General features: G+C 52.0%; 7 protein-coding genes across 7 annotated transcripts; 5 read left to right on the forward strand and 2 right to left on the reverse strand.

Moving 5' to 3' along the window:
* Positions 1-340: 340 nt before the first annotated feature.
* Positions 341-2,816, forward strand: N7510_004365 (uncharacterized protein; the record flags this gene model as incomplete). The annotated part of the gene is made up of 6 exons (XM_056976291.1): positions 341-360; positions 422-446; positions 600-1,002; positions 1,059-1,220; positions 1,272-1,368; positions 1,424-2,816. The coding sequence occupies 6 exons, from the start codon at positions 341-343 to the stop codon at positions 2,814-2,816; spliced, it is 2,100 nt and encodes a 699-aa protein (XP_056836247.1).
* Positions 2,817-3,405: 589 nt separating this feature from the next.
* Positions 3,406-7,277, forward strand: N7510_004366 (tubulin-specific chaperone D; the record flags this gene model as incomplete). Its single annotated transcript, XM_056976292.1, has 5 exons — positions 3,406-3,579; positions 3,665-6,188; positions 6,243-6,870; positions 6,923-7,088; positions 7,146-7,277. 5 exons carry the CDS (start codon positions 3,406-3,408, stop codon positions 7,275-7,277), a joined length of 3,624 nt encoding a protein of 1,207 aa, XP_056836248.1.
* A 473-nt stretch (positions 7,278-7,750) lies between these two features.
* On the forward strand, positions 7,751-8,743 carry N7510_004367 (U1A/U2B'/SNF family RNA-binding protein; the record flags this gene model as incomplete). The annotated part of the gene is made up of 3 exons (XM_056976293.1): positions 7,751-7,765; positions 7,960-8,266; positions 8,346-8,743. 3 exons carry the CDS (start codon positions 7,751-7,753, stop codon positions 8,741-8,743), a joined length of 720 nt encoding a protein of 239 aa, XP_056836249.1.
* A 262-nt stretch (positions 8,744-9,005) lies between these two features.
* On the reverse strand, positions 9,006-10,323 carry N7510_004368 (H(+)-transporting V1 sector ATPase subunit D; the record flags this gene model as incomplete). The annotated part of the gene is made up of 8 exons (XM_056976294.1): positions 9,006-9,223; positions 9,272-9,322; positions 9,374-9,422; positions 9,475-9,800; positions 9,871-9,881; positions 9,935-10,050; positions 10,103-10,146; positions 10,242-10,323. The coding sequence occupies 8 exons, from the start codon at positions 10,321-10,323 to the stop codon at positions 9,006-9,008; spliced, it is 897 nt and encodes a 298-aa protein (XP_056836250.1).
* Positions 10,324-10,364: 41 nt separating this feature from the next.
* Positions 10,365-13,138, forward strand: N7510_004369 (mRNA splicing protein SYF1; the record flags this gene model as incomplete). Its single annotated transcript, XM_056976295.1, has 5 exons — positions 10,365-10,451; positions 10,513-10,629; positions 10,683-10,736; positions 10,791-12,802; positions 12,859-13,138. 5 exons carry the CDS (start codon positions 10,365-10,367, stop codon positions 13,136-13,138), a joined length of 2,550 nt encoding a protein of 849 aa, XP_056836251.1.
* A 368-nt stretch (positions 13,139-13,506) lies between these two features.
* Positions 13,507-15,323, forward strand: N7510_004370 (F-box protein; the record flags this gene model as incomplete). The annotated part of the gene is made up of 3 exons (XM_056976296.1): positions 13,507-14,208; positions 14,229-14,912; positions 14,970-15,323. 3 exons carry the CDS (start codon positions 13,507-13,509, stop codon positions 15,321-15,323), a joined length of 1,740 nt encoding a protein of 579 aa, XP_056836252.1.
* A 688-nt stretch (positions 15,324-16,011) lies between these two features.
* N7510_004371 (uncharacterized protein) lies at positions 16,012-21,045 on the reverse strand (the record flags this gene model as incomplete). The annotated part of the gene is made up of 5 exons (XM_056976297.1): positions 16,012-16,398; positions 16,468-16,850; positions 16,909-17,015; positions 17,074-17,462; positions 17,518-21,045. 5 exons carry the CDS (start codon positions 21,043-21,045, stop codon positions 16,012-16,014), a joined length of 4,794 nt encoding a protein of 1,597 aa, XP_056836253.1.
* Positions 21,046-21,685: the final 640 nt, after the last annotated feature.

Here is a 21,685-nt window from a genome sequence, read left to right on the forward strand (position 1 = left end):
CGTGAGGCACCAGTCAGGTGATTTGCCAGACAGCCAATCAGCGAGTGGGTAAATTCATTAGCCATGTGTGGATGCTGAGTCATTTGTTGTGGCCTCAGGCCGCACAGCCCACAATCACTTCATGAAAGGCATTTCTCTTGGGCCCCTCCATCGTTGCTATTGTTCTTCCCCTCCGTCACCTTCCGAGTCTGCGCAGACACAACCTTAGGTGCCTTCCAGCGCCCCGATATCTTAGCTGCGACAGCTTTTTCTCGGTCCCTTCGACGGCGACTCGCACGCATTTTCGCCACTCGTGCCCGTTCATTTGCTCTTCTAGCTTCGTCGAAGCGAATCCGCAACCATGTCTGATAAGCTTACGCGGTATGTGCCCTGAAAATCGTCGCATCTGGATGTGCGTGTCTAACATTCAGTTGGTCCACAGTATTGCGATTGTCAACAGTGACAAGGTTCGTCCTTATTGCCCCGCTAACCCGGTCTTCTTCTCCCAACCGCTTCGTTCAAGCCCGGCTTACACGAATCTACCTCGATATGTAGTGCAAACCAAAGGTATGGGTTCAAACGGTGTGCGATATATTATCAATGGAGACTGATTTCTGCAGAAATGTCGTCAAGAGTGCAAGAAGTCGTGTCCGGTGGTCCGCACAGGCAAGCTTTGCATTGAAGTCGACTCCACCTCCAAGATCGCCTTCATTTCCGAGTCGCTGTGCATTGGATGTGGTATCTGCCCGAAGAAATGCCCCTTTGGCGCAATTCATATCATCAACTTGCCCACCAACTTGGAAAGCCAGGTCACCCACCGTTATTCGGCCAACAGTTTCAAGCTCCACCGACTTCCGATGCCTCGTCCTGGTCAGGTCTTGGGTCTGGTCGGAACCAACGGTATCGGCAAGAGTACGGCGTTGAAGATTCTGAGCGGCAAGCTGAAGCCCAACCTGGGCCGCTATGACAACCCACCTGACTGGGAGGAGATCTTGAAGTACTTCCGTGGTTCCGAGCTGCAGAGTGAGCATGCCTGGGGGGTGATTGAATTACCGAATGAAATGTGCTGACAATGTTAGACTACTTCACCAAGGTCCTGGAAGACGACCTGAAGGCTGTTGTCAAGCCTCAGTATGTCGACCAGATCCCCAGAGCCGTGAAGGGTCCCGTCAAGCAGGTACAGGAGCTTATCAAGACCCGCTCTCAAATGGGCAACATGAAAGAGATTATGGATGTTCTTGGTAAGTAATCTGCACGCAATTCAGCTTGAATTTGTGCTAATGGCTGTGCAGAACTGAACCAGGTTGCGAGCCGTGATATTGACCATCTTTCTGGTGGTGAGCTTCAGCGATTTGCCATTGGTCTGGTCTGCGTGCAGAAAGCCGACGTGTGAGTGAACACCTGGGTAGAAATTGGTAGTTTTGGTTTTTAATGCTTTCTCCAGGTACATGTTCGACGAGCCTTCGTCTTATCTCGATGTGAAGCAGCGTCTGGCCGCTGCCCGCACCATTCGGGGTCTTCTGCGGCCCGACGACTACGTCATTGTTGTTGAGCACGATTTGTCCGTGCTGGACTACCTGTCCGACTTCATTTGCGTGCTTTATGGTCGTCCTGCTGTCTACGGTGTTGTTACTCTGCCCTCCTCTGTCCGTGAAGGTATCAACATCTTCTTGGATGGCCACATCCCGACTGAGAACCTTCGGTTCCGAGAGGAGTCCCTCACCTTCCGTCTGACTGAGGCTGGCGATGATTTCATTGCGGATAAGGCACGCGCTTTCAGCTACCCTGCCATGGAAAAGACTCTGGGCAGTTTCCATCTCAAGGTTGAGTCCGGCAGATTCACCGACTCCGAAATTGTCGTCATGATGGGTGAGAATGGAACTGGAAAGACAACCTTCTGTCGCATGCTTGCTGGTGCTGAGAAGCCCGATGGCACCATCGGTGTTCCCAAGATGAATATCAGCATGAAGCCTCAGAAGATCACCCCCAAGTTCCAGGGCACCGTGCGCCAGCTCTTCTTCAAGCGTATCAAGGCCGCTTTCCTGTCCCCTCAATTCCAGACCGATGTCTACAAGCCTCTGAAAATGGATGATTTTATCGACCAGGAAGTCCAGAACCTGTCTGGTGGTGAATTGCAGCGTGTTGCCATTGTCCTGGCTCTGGGTGTACCGGCGGACATCTACCTGATCGACGAGCCCAGTGCCTATCTGGACTCCGAACAGCGTATCGTGGCTGCTCGTGTCATCAAGCGTTTCATTATGCACACCAAGAAGACTGCCTTCATTGTCGAGCACGATTTCATCATGGCTACCTACCTGGCCGACCGTGTCATTGTGTTCGATGGCCAGGCGTCCGTGGAGGCTCGCGCGAACACCCCTGAGTCTCTGGTCACTGGCTGTAACAAATTCCTGAAGAGCTTGGATGTCACCTTCCGCCGTGACCCCAACAGCTACCGCCCACGTATCAACAAGTACCAGAGTCAGATGGACCAGGAGCAGAAGTTGGCCGGCAACTTCGTAAGTATTCCCGAGCAATTTTGTCCATGGGCTATGCTAACTTGTATCGTGAACAGTACTTCTTGGAGGAAGAGAACTGAAGTGGGCGTTCCTTTCGAGCATCACCGCCACCGTCACAATCGTGATGGGCGCGATTCTGAGCGGCGGCGCAATTGGCGACGTGGCAACCGGAAAATCATATGGTTAATGGCGTTCCCAGGTGTTTTCAGAGCTGCGGCGGTTCAATGCAGGAAGCTCCGTGCCCACGGAGGGTCTTCCAGCGACGAGGATGGGTCCTCAGAGGATGACGAGGATGATGACTATGATAGCATCGACGGCTAAGGGACAGTGGCTCGTCTTCCACCAGTCTCCTTTTGTGTCCTGCATCTACCAGTCACTCTATCGTTCGTTTACTTTCTCGCCATCGCATTGCAACCTGCCTTTGCTGGCTCCGGTCGTTTATAAGCATATTCCAGGGTTTTCTGGAAACCGGACGGAAACAACTCTCTCCGCCTTCATGGATTGTTTGGCATGGTTTCTTGTTGACGGAGTTTTGTTTGGGTGGCGGTTCTTCTGGTCCACAAAAAAAGCTCGTTTACGACTTCGTATTTGTATAGAGAATGTCTTGTCAGAATCCGTTGACAACATGATCAATTGGATTGGACAAAAGCCGTCTTGACTTGCATCGAGTGAAAAGCATTGTATGTAGATTGGCTTTGATGTACTGCTTGCCTAGAACATATTTCCTTGATGTTTGTTTTCCTCGGTCTCAACGACGCAGTATTTTACTCCCAATTCTCCCACCTTTTCGTCTCTTTCTCTTTCCAGATCCAATGCCCTCCCTAGCCGTAGATCAAGGCGGTGCAATTCTGCCGCCCACCCACTGTTGACAGGCGATGCCGCAACCTGCCCGATTGATTGCACTCCCACCATGGATGCAGCCGAAGATCGAGATATAAAACTGCAGCGAGCCTCCAGTGATCTCGTGGCAGAGTTCTCGGCAAAGCTGCCGTCGCTGCTTTGGAAATCCAGATCCCAGAGTGGAACCTCCGCCTCTCCGCGCAGATGGACTCAAGTCGCCAAGACGGAGAAGCTGGTTGGCCTTGTAAGACTCCCGACGACGAAGACACAGCGCGAATACGCCGTGTTCCTCTTAAACTATACAATGGCTGATATGACAATGATCACAGCTTGAGCCTTTCCAGGAGTGGCCCCAGCTCTTAGATCCGCATCTACAGAAGCTGCTGCCCCCTCTAGTGGATGCGTTTCTGGCATATCTGATCAAGAGCCGCGATCAATATGGTCCGTGTGTTACCAAGTCCCAGAATGGTGAATCCCTATACCCGCTCCCAAGGGCTATCTGCAGGCTTCTCTACACTTTCTGCAAAGTCCGCGGTGTCAAGGTGGTCAGCCGATTCCTCAACAATGAGCCGAAGTACCTTGGCGTTATGCTGCGGGCTTTTATCGAGTGGGATAAAACCATTCAACTTGGTTCCGAGGCCGATGCAGATGCAGATCCCATAGATTCGCAACTTCAGGGTCTGGTCTGGGAAGAGCGGTACGTGATGCTGGTCTGGCTCTCACATCTCCTGCTCGCTCCCTTTGACCTGTCTTCATTGTCATCGGACGATATTCCCGTGCCTTATGAAAATCTCAGCCAGCTCACTTGGCTACCTTTCAATACTCCAATGATTGCAAGATCGCTCCTCTCGTTGTCGTTGCACTATCTCAGTGTTTCTGGTAAGGAGCGCGAGGCAGCCACAGCACTCTTGGCTCGACTTGTTCTTCGGGGCGATATGCAAAACCTCGGGCTTCTTACTGGTATGACAAATTGGGCATTCGACACCTTTAATCCTGCAAAAGATGTGGAAGAACCACCTTCGGTCTATGCGTGCATTGGGGTGCTATCGTTCATTGCCCGTTTGGGAGCGTCGGGTCAGATCGATGATTTTGTCCCTTTGGTGATCCCTGTCTTTGAGAAAACACTGCGAGTATTTCAAAAGCATACACTCGTTTCTCACGCCATAAAGTCCTCAGCGTTGGCGCGAAAGACCGTGGTCAAGATCCTCCGCAACATTACAGTCATGGCCTTGTCTATCAGCGATCGCGGGCACGGTTGCGTCACAGATGACCAGCTGTCGAGCATACTGGAGGACGCCATTGATCATTTCCTGGTTGCTCTCGCAGACAAAGATACACCTGTGCGGTTTGCGGCGAGCAAAGCGCTGAGCATCATCACCTTGAAGCTGGAACCTGACATGGCAACTGAGGTCATCGAAGCAGTCCTTGGCTCATTGGGAGAGAATATACTCTTTGAGAAGGACGACGGTACTTTAATCACACCTTATGAGGCGCGACAAGTACGCACCCACACACTCAGACGGAACCTCAGTGCAGTGGATGCCCAACGATGGCAAGGACTCATGCTCACTCTCTCCCATTTGCTTTTCCGCCGTGCACCGCCGACCAGCCAACTCTCTGATATTCTTCAATCCCTTTTCTCAGGTCTTGATTTCGAGCAGCGCTCCTCTACTGGCAGCTCTGTGGGCACTGGTGTACGCGATGCAGCCTGTTTCGGCATCTGGGCCTTGTCTCGAAAATACACGACTCCGGAGCTGCTAGCCTTGCAACCACAAACGATCACCTCTCTAGATGGACCTAGAGAGGTGAATGTTTTGCAGAGGCTGGCTGTGGACCTTGTCTGTGCCGCCTGTGCTGACCCATCTGGAAATATTCGGCGTGGTGCCTCAGCGGCTCTTCAGGAGCTGATTGGCCGGCATCCTGATACCATCGTCGAAGGAATCCCTCTTGTTCAGGTTGTGGACTACCACGCGGTTGCCCGGCGTTCGCGTGCGATGATCGATGTGGCTAAGGCGACAGTCTCTCTGGATCAGACGTACTGGAGCCCGCTGTTGGAAACTTTGATGAGCTGGAGGGGGATTGGATCGCCAGATGCCGAGTCAAGGAGACAGGCTGCCAAGTCGATCGGGATTATGAGCACACAAGAGATGTTCAAGACCATGCATCTCGTGCTGGAGCGGCTGCAACGCAAACTTGCCAAGACTCCTCGAAGTGATGTTGAATTACGACACGGCTGTCTATTGGCCATTGCTGCCACAGTGGATGGATATACCAATCAATGGAATACGGATCCAGAAACCAGGGATGTTCATGAGGCGAAGGAAGTCTCGGCCCAGGTGCTAAAGCTGTGGAATATCTTTGGGTCGCCCATTGGTCCCACCGATGATGACCTGAAGCTTCAGAACACCCGGCCTGAATTAACAGCAGAGGCATCGTCAGTCTTGATTTCTTCACTGTCTCGGTCTGTGAATGAAACCGCCCGAGCAGCGCCCTCTCAAACACCTCTTGATCGAGCCCTTCAAATCCTCACACTTTGCGTCTCCCGAAGTGATAACACATCTATTGAAGCGGCCTCGAGTGCATTATCACAGCTTTTTCCTTTGCTATCTTCATCAAAGCAGGACGAAACTGTGCAGGCATGGTTTACTCTTTTGAATACTACATGGAAACTACCAACCGGTCGGGGCCAAATCCTCGCCCTAGGTGCCGTTTTCAAGCAGTTTGAGGCTAAGCAGGATCTTCAAGGCAATATTATCACACAGCTATTCCGATCCACCGACAAAGAAGAGCTCATTGAAAAACGTGTCGCTGCCGTGAAGTGTCTGGCCACTGATATTCTACCACATATGAATGGTATGTGCTTCCAGGTATTCATATATCGAGTATTTCAAGCTAATTATCTATCAGATGTCACGGATACTGTTGCAGACGGCTTCCTTGGGGCACTGAATGATTATACCACCGATCGTCGAGGAGATATTGGGTCATTGATCCGGGTTGAAGCAATCCAGGCTGCCGGTACCCTCCTTAAGAGAGAGCCTAGAACAACACCATATTCCCCATTGACCCAAAAATTGGTTCGATGCCTCTGTCGCCTGGCCAGCGAAAAGCTCGACAAGGTCAGACTACAAGCATGGCTTTGTTTGCAGGACTTTTGGGAATCGGCCTCGGACTTCCCTCCACTAAGCAGTAAATTCGAACATTTCAGCCATGTGTCCTCGAAAGAGTACTTCCTCCAACTGCTCGGTCTACAACCGATTGGCTGGCTGCGTGTTTCACTGCTGCAAGGGTTAGCAACATCTGCTGTCGCCGGTTCTGAGGGCTTAGTTCGGGCTTGTCGGTCTGCGTTGGCTGAATATCTCGAGTCTTTCACTGCACCTCAACGTCAAGAGACCTTGATGATTTTTGTAAAAGACCTTTCGACCATATTGAGCGACAATCTCCAAGATGACCGCTACGCGCCTCCGACCATCGAGTTCCTTGCGTTTTTGATTGATGGCTATATTAACGTCATCCCAGATGGCTCTGATCCGAGGTTAGTTCGGCAGCTTTCATTCGGGGTATGGAAATACTCACATTGTCTCCAGTTTCCGAAAGCTATTTGTCCTCGTACAGAAAGCACACCTCCGGACCTCGAATCTAATCCGCCTCGAAGCTGCAACAAAAATGTACGCAGCGATGTCCAGAATTGAGAGTCTGCGGTCCGATGTTTTGAAAAAACTGACGGGGATGTTATTGCATCCTTTCCCGAGGGTATGCTCCATCCACTTTTTTTATTCTCTCCGTGTATTGTTAACATTGCTATCCTAGGTTCGTGCATCTGCTGCAGACTATCTATTTGTGGTGACCGATTCTGAGATGGTCAAGTATGAGGACTGGTCGGCGCAGCCAAAGCAGTTGATCGGTCAAGTTGAGGGTTTGCGGGCTGTTCTAGTCAAGTAGTATCTCTGTGTGGATAGATTTGTATATAGTTTATGATGTACGGGCTTTCTCGTGCCATGAATTTGTGGGCAGGACCATCTTCCTCTACAAATCCCGCCTCTCTGCTCAAATATATATCGAGAGCACCTTGACGTGAATACACCCAGTCAGATTAATGTCGAGCATCACCCCAAAAAATAAACCCTATGAGATAAAAATAAATTTACAATAAAAGAAAGCAATTGACTAGCAATTGACTACTGTAGGAATTGAAAATAGCAAAAGCAAAAAGATAGTGCATCATCCGTGAATCGAACACGGGCCTCGTCGATGGCAACGACGAATTCTACCACTAGACCAATGATGCTTGGACGAAAGAATTTCTGCATTATTGGCTACATGACCCAGAACTTTTATTCTGCTCAAACCTCCCAACAGTCACCACAGATAGCTTGCCCACCTCGTCCAGCCCACGAGCTCAAACTGTCGCAACCATGGCTGCAGCAGGGGTATCGCCAACAGGGCTCTCCCCAAACTCAACGTGAGTAGTTACCTCTACTGTTCTTCAGTCGCAAGATTCATGCTAATGTGCTCCTATCCTCAGAGTCTATGTACGGCATCCCAGACCTCCCCTCCTCCTCTTCCACGCCGGTGCCTAGCATCAGGTTATGCGTGACTGCAGTCGCAGCTGACAAGGAACCAGGTCCGGAATCTCGAAGAACGAATTAAGGTAGAGCAGCTGAAGGAGGCGCTCGAGGAGATCTTTGCAGAATATGGCACCGTCGTTGAGATTGTCGCAAAAACCAACCTAAAGGCTAAGGGCCAGGCGTTCGTCGTCTTCGACAACATCGATTCGGCCACCCGTGCCATTGACGAGATCAATGGCTTCGAACTCTTTGAGAAGCCCATGGTGCTGGACTACGCGAAGACGAAGAGCGATGCGACGGTGCGGCGCGAAGGCGGCAACGACGAGCTGGAGGTTCACAAGCGAAGGCGTTTAGCGGAGAAAGGTGTGTTGAAGACGCAGATACTAGAGACATGTTTTGATTGCGAATGAATGGCTGACTGACTGCCATTGCGTGAATATAGAGCGGAAACAGGCCCACGACGCCCTCGAAGCCCAGAAAAAACTCAAGCGTCCTGCCGGCGCCGCCGCCGAACCCGCGCGCCCAGCCAAGACTACCAAAGGCGCCGGTCTCAAGCCCACCACCGGTGCTGCTGCCGCTGTCGTGCCGGACGAGTACCTGCCACCCAACAAGATCTTGTTCCTGCGGGAGCTGCCGGACGACGCCAGCCAGGAGGGACTGTCAGCCGTCTTCGGTCGGTTCGAAGGGTTCCAGGAGGTGCGTCTGGTGCCGGGTCGCAAGGGGATTGCGTTTGTCGAATACGAGACCGAGTCCGGGGCGATCAGTGCGAAGGAAGCTACGGCGGGCATGGCCATGGGAGAGCAGGGCAAGCCGATTCGTGTCACTTTCCAGAGACAGTAGACGGTCTTTCGTCATCGATTTTACAGAACTATGGTTTGGCGTTTGGAAGGCATTGTCTGAGATCATGCGGATTCAGAAACTGGAGAGCATCTTGTTATGACTTTCTTGTTTGTTGCGATGCCGCGGGCTGGGAAGCCCGTTGTGTTGTAATTTGAATAACTATCATTCCCGGAATATCAAAATATCAAGAAAATAAGTGACATGGGTAGCTTCGATTGGTACAGAAACAAGATACACAGAACAGCTAGATGGGGATAAAAGGTTAGAAGATGACGTCCGTGTCTTCCTGTTCGCCCAGCACATCCACGCTCTCGGGCTCCTCGGCGGCATCGCCGTTTTCTTTATCTTTCTCGGCTTGCCTCTGTCGAGCGGCAAGGATCTCAGCGTCCGCTGCAGCGGTGTCTCGCTGCTTCTTGTTTGACACTTTCTTCAGGCGGTAGAACTCCTCGCGGTCAAGTTCGTCCAGTTCAGAGTTGATATCTTTGTAATGGTTAGACCTGTGCTATCATCCGAGAAGGGAGGACAAACACTTGATGGTATTCTCAGTCCGAGGGATGATGACATGCTCGATGGCATTTACTGTGCAGGTAGACGTTAGTCAATGTCTAACCAGGCTGGTTGATAACCGACCTCTGCGGTTGACCACCTTGATCACCTCATCCAAAACCAAAAATGCAGTCTGGAGATGTCAGTGGGCAAAACCCCCAACGCCACAACATCTCAGTGCATACCTGTAGACTGGCAAGCTCCACCAACGTCTCCACGGCCCGTGCGTATGTCTCTCGGCACCGTTGGATTTGCTGTCCACCCTTGCCCAAACCAGTCAAGCCAAAATCATTGACACCCTCCTCGGTGTAGCTTTCAAACTGAGGCAGGAAGACACCGGACACGTTCTCGTGCTTGGAACGAACGCGGAATCGAGCTTGTTTGGCCGACTCCTGAATCTGATATCCAATGTCTCCTCCGACTGCGTAGCTCACTTCCGCCAGTGAGAAGGCCGCAATCTGCATAACACGGCCCATTTTCTGTTTCGCTTCATCGATGCGCCGGGTGATATCTGGTGGTTATCGTTAGCTGCTGTGTTCAGGTGGGGGTCGAGACTGGAGCGGTCGAAGGCAGCAGCGTACCTCGGAAACGCCTAGAATTCACAATGTTAGCTGGAGACAACATCTCTAGCGGAAGAAGACATACTTGGTCAAGGCTTCACTCTTTCTCTTCAATAAACTGTGACCGATCTCTGCACCCTTGAGCTTGCTCTTCATCAACCCGAGCGACTGGCGGGTCGGGAAGACTGCCTCGCGAGGTCCCTGGAGTATATGTGTTAGCAGCCGCATATTTCACCCCGGGCAGCATACTCACGGCGCCGGACATGACTGCAGATTGGCCGGGATGTGAGCGTAGTACTATGTAAGTGTCCAGTGTCTCAGCCAGATAATGACGATCCCCGATAGTCCCTTACCGCCTGCCCAACCCAGAACTCATCACGTGCCCGACCCACTGACTTCGCTCTTCGTCGTCGTTCCTTCCTTCCTTCCCACGCGCGCCTCACGTTCCTTCGCTCCGTCCACTCCATGCTGCATTGTTGCCCGAGTGATTGGATCCCGCTCGACTGAGTGGCGCAATGCCAGGGACAATCTTGCCCCCGAGATCGCACCGGCAGCACGCCAAGATGGAAACATCTGCGTCTCGCCCGGACCTGTACCTGATCGTACGTGCAACCACCCATTGGACTTGACGGAAGAAGCACTGACATCTTATATTCTCAACAGACTGATCAGGATACGGTATACGAACAAGATTTGCTTCGCAACGCGGGTAGTGTCAAGCCATGGCTGGCCTACATCGAATTCAAGCAGCAGCATGGCACGCTGTACGAGCAAGCATTCGTACGTTGCTTCCCATCTGTTGTTCCCACTACTCGAAGCTGACTTTTTATAAGATTATGGAACGTGCCTGCAAACAACTACCACGGTCGTATAAGTTGTGGAAGATGGTGAGATTTTTTCTTTCTCGGGCTGTGTGACATTGCAATTGCTAACTATTGTAGTACCTCGAGTTCCGGACGAAGCATCTGAAGGGCCGAAACCCCACTGTCTACCGGGCCGAGTTCCTGAAAGTCAACGCCCTATTCGAACGGGCCCTCATCCTCCTCAACAAGATGCCTCGCATCTGGGAGATGTACCTCTCCTTCCTGATGTTGCAACCTCTCGTGACCCAAACTCGGCGGACTTTCGATCGCGCCCTCCGCGCACTGCCTGTCACTCAACACAACCGTATCTGGCGTCTCTACAAGGGCTTCGCTCGGTCTGCATCCGGACAAACCGCCGTGAAGATCTGGGCTCGGTACATGCAAATTCATCCCGAGAACGCGGAAGAGTATATCGGGCTACTTATTGAGATGGGCCAGTACACGGAAGCTGTGAAGAGATTTATGGAGGTCCTCGACAACCAGCGCTTCCAGTCCAAGGAGGGCAAAAGTCAATTCCAGCTCTGGACCGAGATGGTTGATTTGCTCGTGTCCAAGGCCAAGCAGATCGAGACCGGCCCTCAGGTTGGGATTGATGTTGATGCGATCCTTCGGAGCGGCATTGACAGGTTTGCCGACCAGCGAGGAAAACTCTGGGCTGGATTGGCCACTTATTGGATCACAAAGGGGAATTTCGAAAAGGCGCGCGATGTCTTTGAGGAGGGAATCACTACTGTCATGACAGTTCGTGACTTTACGCTCATCTTCGACTCATACGTTGAATTTGAGGAATCCGTCATTGGCAGCTTAATGGAAGCCGCCGCGCTGCGTTCGGAGAAGGGGAAGATCGATGAAGAAGCCGATTTTGACCTCGATCTTCGAATGTTACGCTTTGAGCAATTGATGGATCGGAGACCATTTTTGGTGAATGACGTTCTCCTACGACAGAACTCCCACAACGTCATCGAATGGGGCAAGAGAGTCGCGCTCTGGGGTGATAACAAGCAAGAGGCCGTCCAAACATACACAGCTGCCATCGCGGCAATCAACCCCAAGAAGGCACATGGCAAGTTCTCAGAATTGTGGGTGAATTACGCCAAATTGTACGAGAATGGGGGAGACTTGGCCACTGCCCGGGTGATCTTCGACAAAGCCGTCAAAGTTCCGTTCAAATCGGTGGCCGAGCTCGCCGACACATGGTGCGAATGGGCCGAGATGGAGCTGCGCGCTGAAAACTTCGACAAAGCAGTCAGCATTATGGCCAAGGCAACCCAAGCGCCGAAGAAGTCCACTGTGGATTACTTCGATGAGACACTCTCCCCACAGCAGCGAATTCACAAGAGCTGGAAGCTGTGGAGTTTCTATGTTGATCTTGTGGAGAGCGTGTCGTCTCTGGAGGAGACTAGGAAGGTCTACGAGCGGATCTTTGAGCTCCGTATTGCGACCCCCCAGACAGTTGTCAACTATTCCAACCTGCTGGAAGAGAATCAGTACTTTGAGGACTCATTCAAGGTATATGAGCGGGGACTGGACCTCTTCAACTACCCAGTTGCCTTTGAGCTGTGGAATCTTTACTTGACCAAGGCGGTCGACCGCAAGATCGGCATTGAGCGACTCCGAGACTTGTTTGAGCAAGCTTTGGACGGGTGCCCGCCAAAGTTCGCCAAGCCGCTCTATCTGATGTACGGCAACCTGGAAGAAGAACGTGGACTCGCACGGCACGCGATGCGCATCTACGAACGTGCGACCCGGTCAGTATCCGACGAGGACCGGTTCGAGATGTTTGAATTCTACATCACTAAGTCTGCGTCGAATTTCGGTCTCACCTCCGCGCGGCCAATCTACGAGCGCGCGGTTGCCGCCTTGCCAGACCAAGAAGCGAAGGAGATGTGCCTCAAATTCGCTGAGATGGAACGGCGGCTCGGTGAGATCGACCGTGCACGTGCCATCTACGGCCACGCCTCGCAGTTCTGCGACCCGCGGACGAATGCCCCCTTCTGGCAGAAATGGGAGGCGTTCGAAGTACAGCATGGAAATGAGGATACCTTCAAGGAAATGCTCCGCATCAAGAGAAGTGTCCAGGCTCAGTACAAGTATGTTGCCCTTCTACCAAATCTCACACAAACTTCATATACTAATTGCTCTACAGTACCGATGTCAACTTTATTGCATCCCAGGCCATCGCGAGAAGCCAGCAACGGCCCCAGGAGGGCGAAGATGGTGCACCCGCCGAGGGACAAGATGAGGACAAAGACCGTGCGGATGCCATGGCGGCGCTGGAGCGGCAAGCTAGGGCCCCGGTTGGTTTCGTCGCCGCCAGCTCTGGTCCCGAGGGCGGTGACCGCCCCAAACCTGCCGGTGAAGCTGCTCCAGCTGCTCCAGCCAACCCGGATGCCATCGACCTCGACGACGAAATGGATGCCGAGTAGAGGTAGGAAATTTATGGCTCGACAACTCCCTTTTTTGGCTTCGTTCATTGACATGTCTGTTTGATATCTTTCCTTCTCGTCGTATAACTATCATCTTGGGCGGCATGTTTGCCGCCAAATATCTGGTGTCACTGCCTGCTGCTGCATTTCCTTATCTTGTTTCACTCCTTGTTTGATTTCTTTCCTTTGTGTCTGGCGTTGTGCTGTATGAGTATATGTATAGATGGAGCGGGAATGTACGCCGGGATCGCTGCGATAACCCTGCTTATCCAAGGCGGTCAAGAGTGACAGAATAATGTTGTTCTCCCCACTTACTTCAACAACGTATTTCCTTTCTTCTTTCTTCCACAATCTCTTAAGACGAAATCATGACTGTTGTGGCAGACCCTCTCGCCATCCTACCACCAGAGATAGTCCTGCGGGTCTTGGAATTCTCTTCAGTCTCAGCCCTCGCATCCCTGACCGCAGTCTCCAAGGCGTGGAACGAATTTATCGACGTCACCCACCAAGAAGCCATATACACCTCCGAATCCAAAACCGCCCAACCCCTGGGAGGTTCTCGCGATCTTTCATTCCTCTCGGACAGCCGTAGTTTCTCCAAGCTATTTGAGAACACGGCATCATGGAAAGACCTATGCAAGTACCAGACATTGCTTGCTCGCAATTGGGCCAAGCAGCACCCATCTACCCATGAGTGGGCGATGCAAATAGGCAATGACCCTGTCTGGCGCTTCCGTGCTGATTTCAAGCGCCGAATATTTATTTCCACCTCCCATGCTGGTGGTCTGAACGTCACTGATATGGACACGGGCCGAATCCTCTGGCGACTCCCCTCCACGCTGGATCGTGACGAGGACTCTGTTCGCCCATTCGCGCATCTAGAGTACCAGGATGGAATGGCAGTGTTCGACCGCGAAGGGGATGCCGTTGAAGTCTGGCAGACAGACCTGGAAGACACTTCGCGCGGAGAGTTCCGACGCACTGCGGTCTTGTCCCACAATTGCCAGACAAGAGGCTTTCAATTATCCTACTGGACCCTCTGTGTGGTGTCTAACAAGGGCCAGGGGTTTGTGTATGATATGACACAGAGCCCCCCAAGTTGACTGCCCACCTGGAGATCGAGCGCGGCGCTGTTGGCCATCTTGATCAGTGTGAGGATGCGGTGATTTACTCGATAGGCACGAAAGGCTATTATGCCTACGACAAGAAATCAGGTGCATTTTTAGGCGCATTGCAGCCGTCGTATTGCACAGACAGATATCACATCCGTCCACCTCCCGCCGACCCTGCACGATACCATACAGAGAGCTCAAATAAAGACTGTCTGGAGCCGATCAAAATTGCGAAGGGTCCTCTCCAACCCCCGGAGGATCCTGATCATGTCTACAACCAGGAAGACGAGTGGGGAGCAGGAATGTTGAACGGAGATCTCTTCGTCGGTTTCTCTCGTGCCGGCCGTGTTTTCGTGTGCTACGATTGGCGAAAAGCCCTTCGCGACCAAGAAAGCCTTGTAGCACATAGCTCAATTATTGAATGCGAGTCAGACGGTGAAAGCTTTGACTTGGGCGGTTGGTTGGCAGTACACAACCATCGCCTGATGTTCGAGATCAAGGATCGGGCCTATGTCGTTGCACTTAACGATGATAATAGGATTCAAGATGTCGAATGCCCCACCCGCGCTTCATACGCGTTGTTAAACAGCTCTGCGGCGCACCTGGCTGTAGCAATCAGCTTCATGGCATTCAGTGATGACGCGATTATGACCACTTACACTGTCCGTTCTACACCCACCAAATTTTGAGGAAAAAGAATCTAATCTGGGAAATTGCAGACTCTTGGCTTCCGTCAAGCCCCTTCCAACATTCCAGGTGATATACTCCCACCTGAGCGCGAAAACGCGCCTCGCATCTTCCCGACAAAGGTTATTCGTATCATTAGTCTAGCCCCTGACCTCTCCAATAACAAAACCCACTCATCTGGAAACCCAATGCTGCCGAACGAAGATCCTTTTTCTCATTGGCCCAACTGGCGCACGGAAACTGGGCTCTTTCAATTGATCAGCATGCTTGGTGATGAGGCAGATCCGGCAGATCGAGCGAGGTTGGCGGCTAGGCTCAGAGAATTCGATGATGAGTTGGGGTTGGCCGAGGGCTCGGACTCGGACTCAGATGAGCTTAATATTTGAGTACAGGAAACATGAAGTTTCCTGAAGAGCGCGATGCTCTTAGCCTGGTGAAGATTTTGCGCTCAAGCGCCATGCCTCTCGGCTAGTCTGCAACAACGTGTCATGTCATACTAATGGCTATTTAGGGAGCATGAAGTGTACGATAATGAGGCTAGGGAAAGCAAGAAAGCGAAAAGAGCATTGAGAAAGGAAATAGAGAGAGCCGGGACTTAGAGAACTACAAAATGTCATGTACAACAATGATGAAGGTATAAATATTTCCTTCCCATAGTTTGTTCCCTCATGCCATCCAGGGAATAGGAGTGACAGGCATCACGGCATAGACCCCGGTCCTCACACCATTTGCGACAGCCGGGCTAGCAGGTACACTCAGCATCCGCCGCGACATGGGGTTAACCGAAATCGAAACTGAGGACACTACTGAGAACTGATTCGGGAGAGACTCCAGAGTAAGACGAGGACAAACGAGAGAGCTTAAATTTATGGTTAAAAGGGAAACCGATGATGTATGTTGTCTAGGAAGCGAGCCGAGAATGATAAAATCAAGGCGGACTGAGAGAAGGAGACTTTGTATACGTCACAGAGATCTAAATTGAGATTCCTATTTGTAGTATGTAAATGCATGCAATAGACGCCCAAGGATATAGAAAGACAAGAAGTCGGTTGCAGTGTTAGACCTTCAGTTCCATTATGAGAAATCGTCCTGGGACGCCAGCTCGGTCTCAGCAGCTTCGCTGAGTTCCTCTTCTTGGCCACTATCACTGGTAGCAGCAGCTTCTGTCTCGATAGATTCGCCTGTTGGTGGGAGCGCGGCGTCCTCTTTCTTCTCAGTCTCACCATCTCCACTGCTCACCATCGGCGGAGATGATACAGCGGAGCCTGGCTGAGACTTTTCAGGTTCTTTGGGGGCCTCAGGGAAGATCTCAGCAAAGAGATCAGGAAGGAAGCGCCCCAGTCGCTTGCGGGTTTCGAGCCACATCTCCTCTTTGCTGGGATCTTGGGACGGAGGCACGAGGTAGCCACCGTCAGCCATAACCAAGAGAATGTTCTTGAGACTTTCAGGGATGGCTTCCTCCTGTGAAGAAAAAAGAGCGATTGTTAGAAAACGCAACCATACAAAGGGACACAGTCGGTTGAAACTTACGAGGCTATCTCCTTGGCCACTGTTCATCATCCGGTCGAGAATGTCCAGAATCTTGAGCCAGAGAGGGAGCATGCCCTCGCGGTTGGGAAGCTGGTCGAGGAAACGCAGGAAAATCTTGCAGAGCAGAGTTGCGGCTTGGACTCGGGTCTCACTCATGCCGATGGGGTCGGAGTGATAGACCTCTGGTTTGAGAAGGAGAAGAATAAGCGGAAACAGAACCTCGTCAAAGATCGAAGCCCACTCCTGGTCGTCACTTGCAATCAGCTCCGCCGACAACAGGGATCGCTGCAGTGTGGAGATGGCATGATGGCGGATGTCGCGGCAGGGATTGACACATTGATCGGTTAGAGACTGGAAGATAGGAGACCAATAGGCAGCCCAGGCTGGTAGAACGAAGATGGGTTAGATGCTGTAAAGAAGAAGAGATCCAAGGTGGCTTACCCTCGCGCTCTTCAAGATGAGACTGCTTGATGAGCGTTGGTACTCGTCGGCTCAGTTGATAGATCAGGCCAATGGCTTTGATGCCCCGAGCTACTGCTTGATTCTCACTGTGCAAATATAAATGTTAGTTGTAACGTATGGACTGGAAGAGAAATGATGTCCGACCTGGCCTTGGGTTGCTTGACACCCTTGCTTCGACGAGAATGAACATCCCTTTGCCTCTCTTCGAGGGACCCTACACTCCCTGCGCTGACAAAGTCCTTTGCAAGACTGACAGCAAATTCGTAGTTATCCGCCGTCACAATGACTGACATCGACTCGACAATGTTCTGAAGCAGCTCAAAGACCATAGGACCAGCTTCCCCGTGCTGGTGGAGTCTCTGTAGAATCGACCAGAAGTCGGGAGAAATGGTAATCTCGTTCCTCAGCCGGCCTGCATGTGCAACGCACCGCGAGAGACCCTTCACCGTCGCGGTGGCAACGGTTTCCAAAACATCCTGGTCAAATCCAGAGATAGCGTGGAGTACAACAGGGACGCGCATAAAAGGTTGGTCCTGCAAGTAGGTTAGCGGGAAGGTCATCTTTGACCAAGTTTCGAAAGACACATACGTGACTCAACCGTAACAAGTTGAGGAGGTAATAAACAATGCGAGACAGAGCTAATGGGTGAAGGTTCTTCGCATCACGCACTTGCGCTTGGAGAGTGGTGGCCAGAGACTCTCCAAGGAGTTCAAGCGTCTTCGTGTCACGGAGGGTAAGAACAGTCGCTAATTCCAGGATGAAAATCATTGAAGGGTCGTATTTCGGTCGATTAGGGTCCACTCTGCTGGTCGAGGGCCGGGAGGAAGGAGTTGGTCGTTCTGGCTTGACAACAATGACGGCGGGGGCATTATCCTCAGGCAGATGGGATAGCAATACTTCCATAAGCGTCTCCAATGATGACAAAGGGAGAGATTTGAGGTTTGTCAAGATCTCAGGGATCGAGCATGCGGCAACACAATCCACGGTGCAAAGGGTGTTGTCAAGCTCTTCGTCAGAGGGCTCAGGAGGGTCGTCCGCCGCATAACTGGAAAGGTAGGATGTAAATGCCGACAACAAACCCGTATCATTACTGCGGCCATCCCGATCGACGATATGCGACGGCGGATGGAGTGGGATGGGCGAGATGTCAAGCTCGGCTGTGAGGTTGGAATCGAGCGGCGCAACAAGAGAGTTCACGAAGAGATTAGAGAGGATTCGAACGACGTCTTCCCATCCTCGCTTCACCGTGGACTCATTGCCCACCAAAACCCGGAAGAGGACCACGGTTGCGAGTTGCGCTCGGAAATCCCTGCCAAACTTGACAGCTAGCTCGCTCACCATCACACTCTTCTTGCCCACCTGGACCTCTGTATTGAGCGCAGTACTTGGCGGTTTGCTGGTAGCTAGCGTACTGATCGAGGCAAGGCAAAAGATGATGCGGTCAAATGCTTCGGTCAAACCGTAACGCGCAGCAATCTGAGCACATTGGTCAAAGCCATTGACCACCCGGGAATAAACCGCGTCATCAGACGCGGACATGAAGACGTATGAGAGGGTAGCCACCACGGGTCTCCAGGTGGCTTCGAACATCTCCGAGTCAAATGCGTTGGTCTCGCCAATCACCATTTCCCCAGCGGTGCCTGACTTCAACAGCAATTCCTTCCAGGCGTAGTCAAAAGCATGCTTGTTTTCATGCTCGTCGGGCAGGATGATCTCGTTCTCCTTGATGGAGTCGTAGATCTCTTGGAGATACTCCTCCGCAAAATCCCCACCTCCATTTACCCCCCGCAAGTTTCTCGCAAATGCAGTACAAGACATGCGGTTCTGCGACTTCACGTTGGGGTTATAGAGTTCCGTGTTGAGCATGATGATAGCATACGTCAAAACAAACAGCGAGTCCTTATCAGCAATACCTTCAGGCTGCGCCTTTTGCATGTAGTGCTCAGAAAAGGTCGTGACGATTCTCTCAATGAGTGGCGACTCGCCAGGAAGGCGGAAGGAGCCGAGAAGCTCTCGAAGAGCCTCTACTACATTCTTGCCAGAGAAATCGAGGAGATCCACAAATGCTCCCAGCAGTTCCCCATTATCACGCTTAGAGATGTATTCTCCCAGTACTTTTTTCGACAGTCTGGTGGTGCCTTTCAGGAAGCGGGCAACCAACACGGGATCGTTCGGATCCTCGATGACACCGTGACCGGCAAGCCAGGCAATTCCAGCTTTCGGACCTTCGTTGAACATCTGTGCTCCCTTGATGATGATCTTTTTGGTTTTACGCTGGCTTCTGAGGCGCTCCACCGAAGGATGATCTCCTTCCACCGGTTGATCGTCCAGTCGGTCGTGAATGAACTGCACGTATCCCAAAAGGGAGTCGAGGCAGAGCGGCGGGACATTTGTTGTGCTCCATGTCGCCGAGTCTGGGAAGGCATTCCGCGAGAGTAGCCCGATCATGTCTTCACACAGATCACCACGGTCCACTTCACAGTCGTAGTTAACAAACAGCTCAACCATAAAGCTGGGAATTCGTGACAAAACCCCAATGCTTTCGACCATTGCCTCACGGGCTTCAGGTTTGCGTGAGCCGCCTTCCAGTCCCAGCTTTTGCCGATCCTTGACGGGGACAGGAGTCGATCGACCGCTGTTTGCTTGTGATTGGGGCTGCTTGACCAATTTCGGTGATTGCGGGACTCCTTCATAGAGAGATGGGTCGATGCCCGGTTCTCGCGGTATCTCCACCCGCGGATGAAGACAAGCCACCAAGTATGATAGGTAAAGCTCCTGCTGTAGCTTGAGCACGGAGCGACATGTCGATAAGAGCGTGCCGGCGACTCGCAGAGATCCGGTGAGAATCATCATATGCTCCGAGCGAACCAGTTGGAAGAGATATCGACAGAGATCGTCCTTGGCCAGAGCTGCTAAGCTGGGGTGACGAGCAATAGATGGGCCAGCAACTTCCAGAGCAACGTCAATGATTCGCAGCGCCATCACTCTCATAGTATCCGTGTGTTGTCTGTTATGAGGATCCAAGAGATCGATCAAGACACGAAACAACTCCCGTATGGACGGTAAGGCATAAGGCTGAGCGTCTTTCTCATCATCTTCCGGATTTGGCGGTGCGGTGGCGGCCGTTGGATTATTGTTATTTGTTTGCTCCGGAGTTCCCTCGCGACTGGTGCTGTCTTGTTCGGCAGCACCTGTATCCGAGCTCATGGCGGACAGGTGTTGTGAAGTCACGGTGTCACCGTTTACAGATGGATCCATTTTCAAGTGAGAGACAGAGCTCTTTTTGACGTCTTCGTCTCCAAAAGAGTCTTGTCCTGCGGGAAGACCTTCGTCGAGCTGCGACAGGCGCATGAAGATGACCTGGCACATATTGACCATGGCCATCTCGGCAGACCTCCGCAGCACTTCCGACAGACGGCCTTGGCAGCACATGCTCAAGCCTGTTTCCATCATCTCGCAGACGCTCTCATCACCCAACAGTTCACCTTCGGGCCGGGATAGCATGCCCTCCATCAGCTTGAGGATCCTCAACAGAACAATCTCGTCCGCGGAGGAGTCACTCGCTTCGAATCGACAGTGAGTGATTGCTGCGGAGAGTAGCTGCATCGCCATGGAGAGCCGGGGCGAGTCCCGGTTGATGATGTTATAGGAGAAGAATTTGGTGACGGCGTTCAAGGCAAGGGATGTGATGGCGGCGGAGGTCGACGAAGACCGAATGACCTGCAGGAAGGGGTGGAGGAGGGCCGGGGTGTCGAAAGTGCGGATATCTTTGCAACCCTTGAGGTCACTCCGCAAGCGTGTAAAGGCCGATATCAACGGATTGTCCTGCATGCTCTTCCCTTTCTTCCCCCGTAGGCCCCAGCGGTTGGCCAAAGCGTGGTCATCATCGAGACGAGATGTCGGTCGTCCGTTTCGAGGACTGGGGGGAGCAGAGGTATCGCCGTAGACGCGGGACCCCCCATTGCCGCCGAGGATGGCGGAGACGGACGAGTGTGCCCAGCGGGCATGCTTCCGCATGGACGAGGTGACGGTGATGCATTCGGTAGTCACCAGAGCCACCGGGTCGATGGCAATTGGCAATGCAGAGGATGCCATTGGGGGTGAGCCGGACAGCATCTCGAGCCGGGGTGAGGAAGGGAATTCGATGGCAGAAACACACGCTGGTCTTTGAATGCTGATTGCCTGTCTGGGCTTAGCGCGTCTTGGTAGGCTCACCGCCCGGGGCATCAGGGGGTGGAAACGGTAATACCGGTATATAAGGATGTCGATTGATCGGAATGGCGGTAATGTTGTCAGGTCCTGTATTAGATGCGATCCATGGATGGGATGGGTTATTTGTTGTGGCCCAGTGATGTTGACATTGTATCAAGTAGTTATCAAGGATGCTCTTAGACTGGATATAGACATGTGTATTTGAAGAAAAGTTGATTTTTAGCATTTTGACTTGATCCCATGCCTGAATTTGGGATATTTACAAAATGTGACTGAGTGAGCTATGGCTGCTTCAATCATATACCTTCTTTTTGACCCTTCAGAATATGTTTTCGGGTAGAACGTTGTTACTCGCTGATAATTCCTTTGTTTCTCAACACTAGTCCGAGTAACCATTAGGCTTTAACGGCCGTAACTCAAGTTTAAAAACGGTGGTCGAGAGCAGAATCCGGCGCCTGTTGTGCGAAGACGCGTTTAACATTGGACGACTACGAAATATAACTCCAGGGGCTGTCTAATAACAATAATGATACGTAAGTTGCAG

Source organism: Penicillium lagena (assembly GCF_028827675.1).
Source record: "Penicillium lagena strain IBT 129212 chromosome Unknown utg000002l_segment0_segment0, whole genome shotgun sequence".
Lineage (NCBI taxonomy): Eukaryota > Fungi > Ascomycota > Eurotiomycetes > Eurotiales > Aspergillaceae > Penicillium > Penicillium lagena.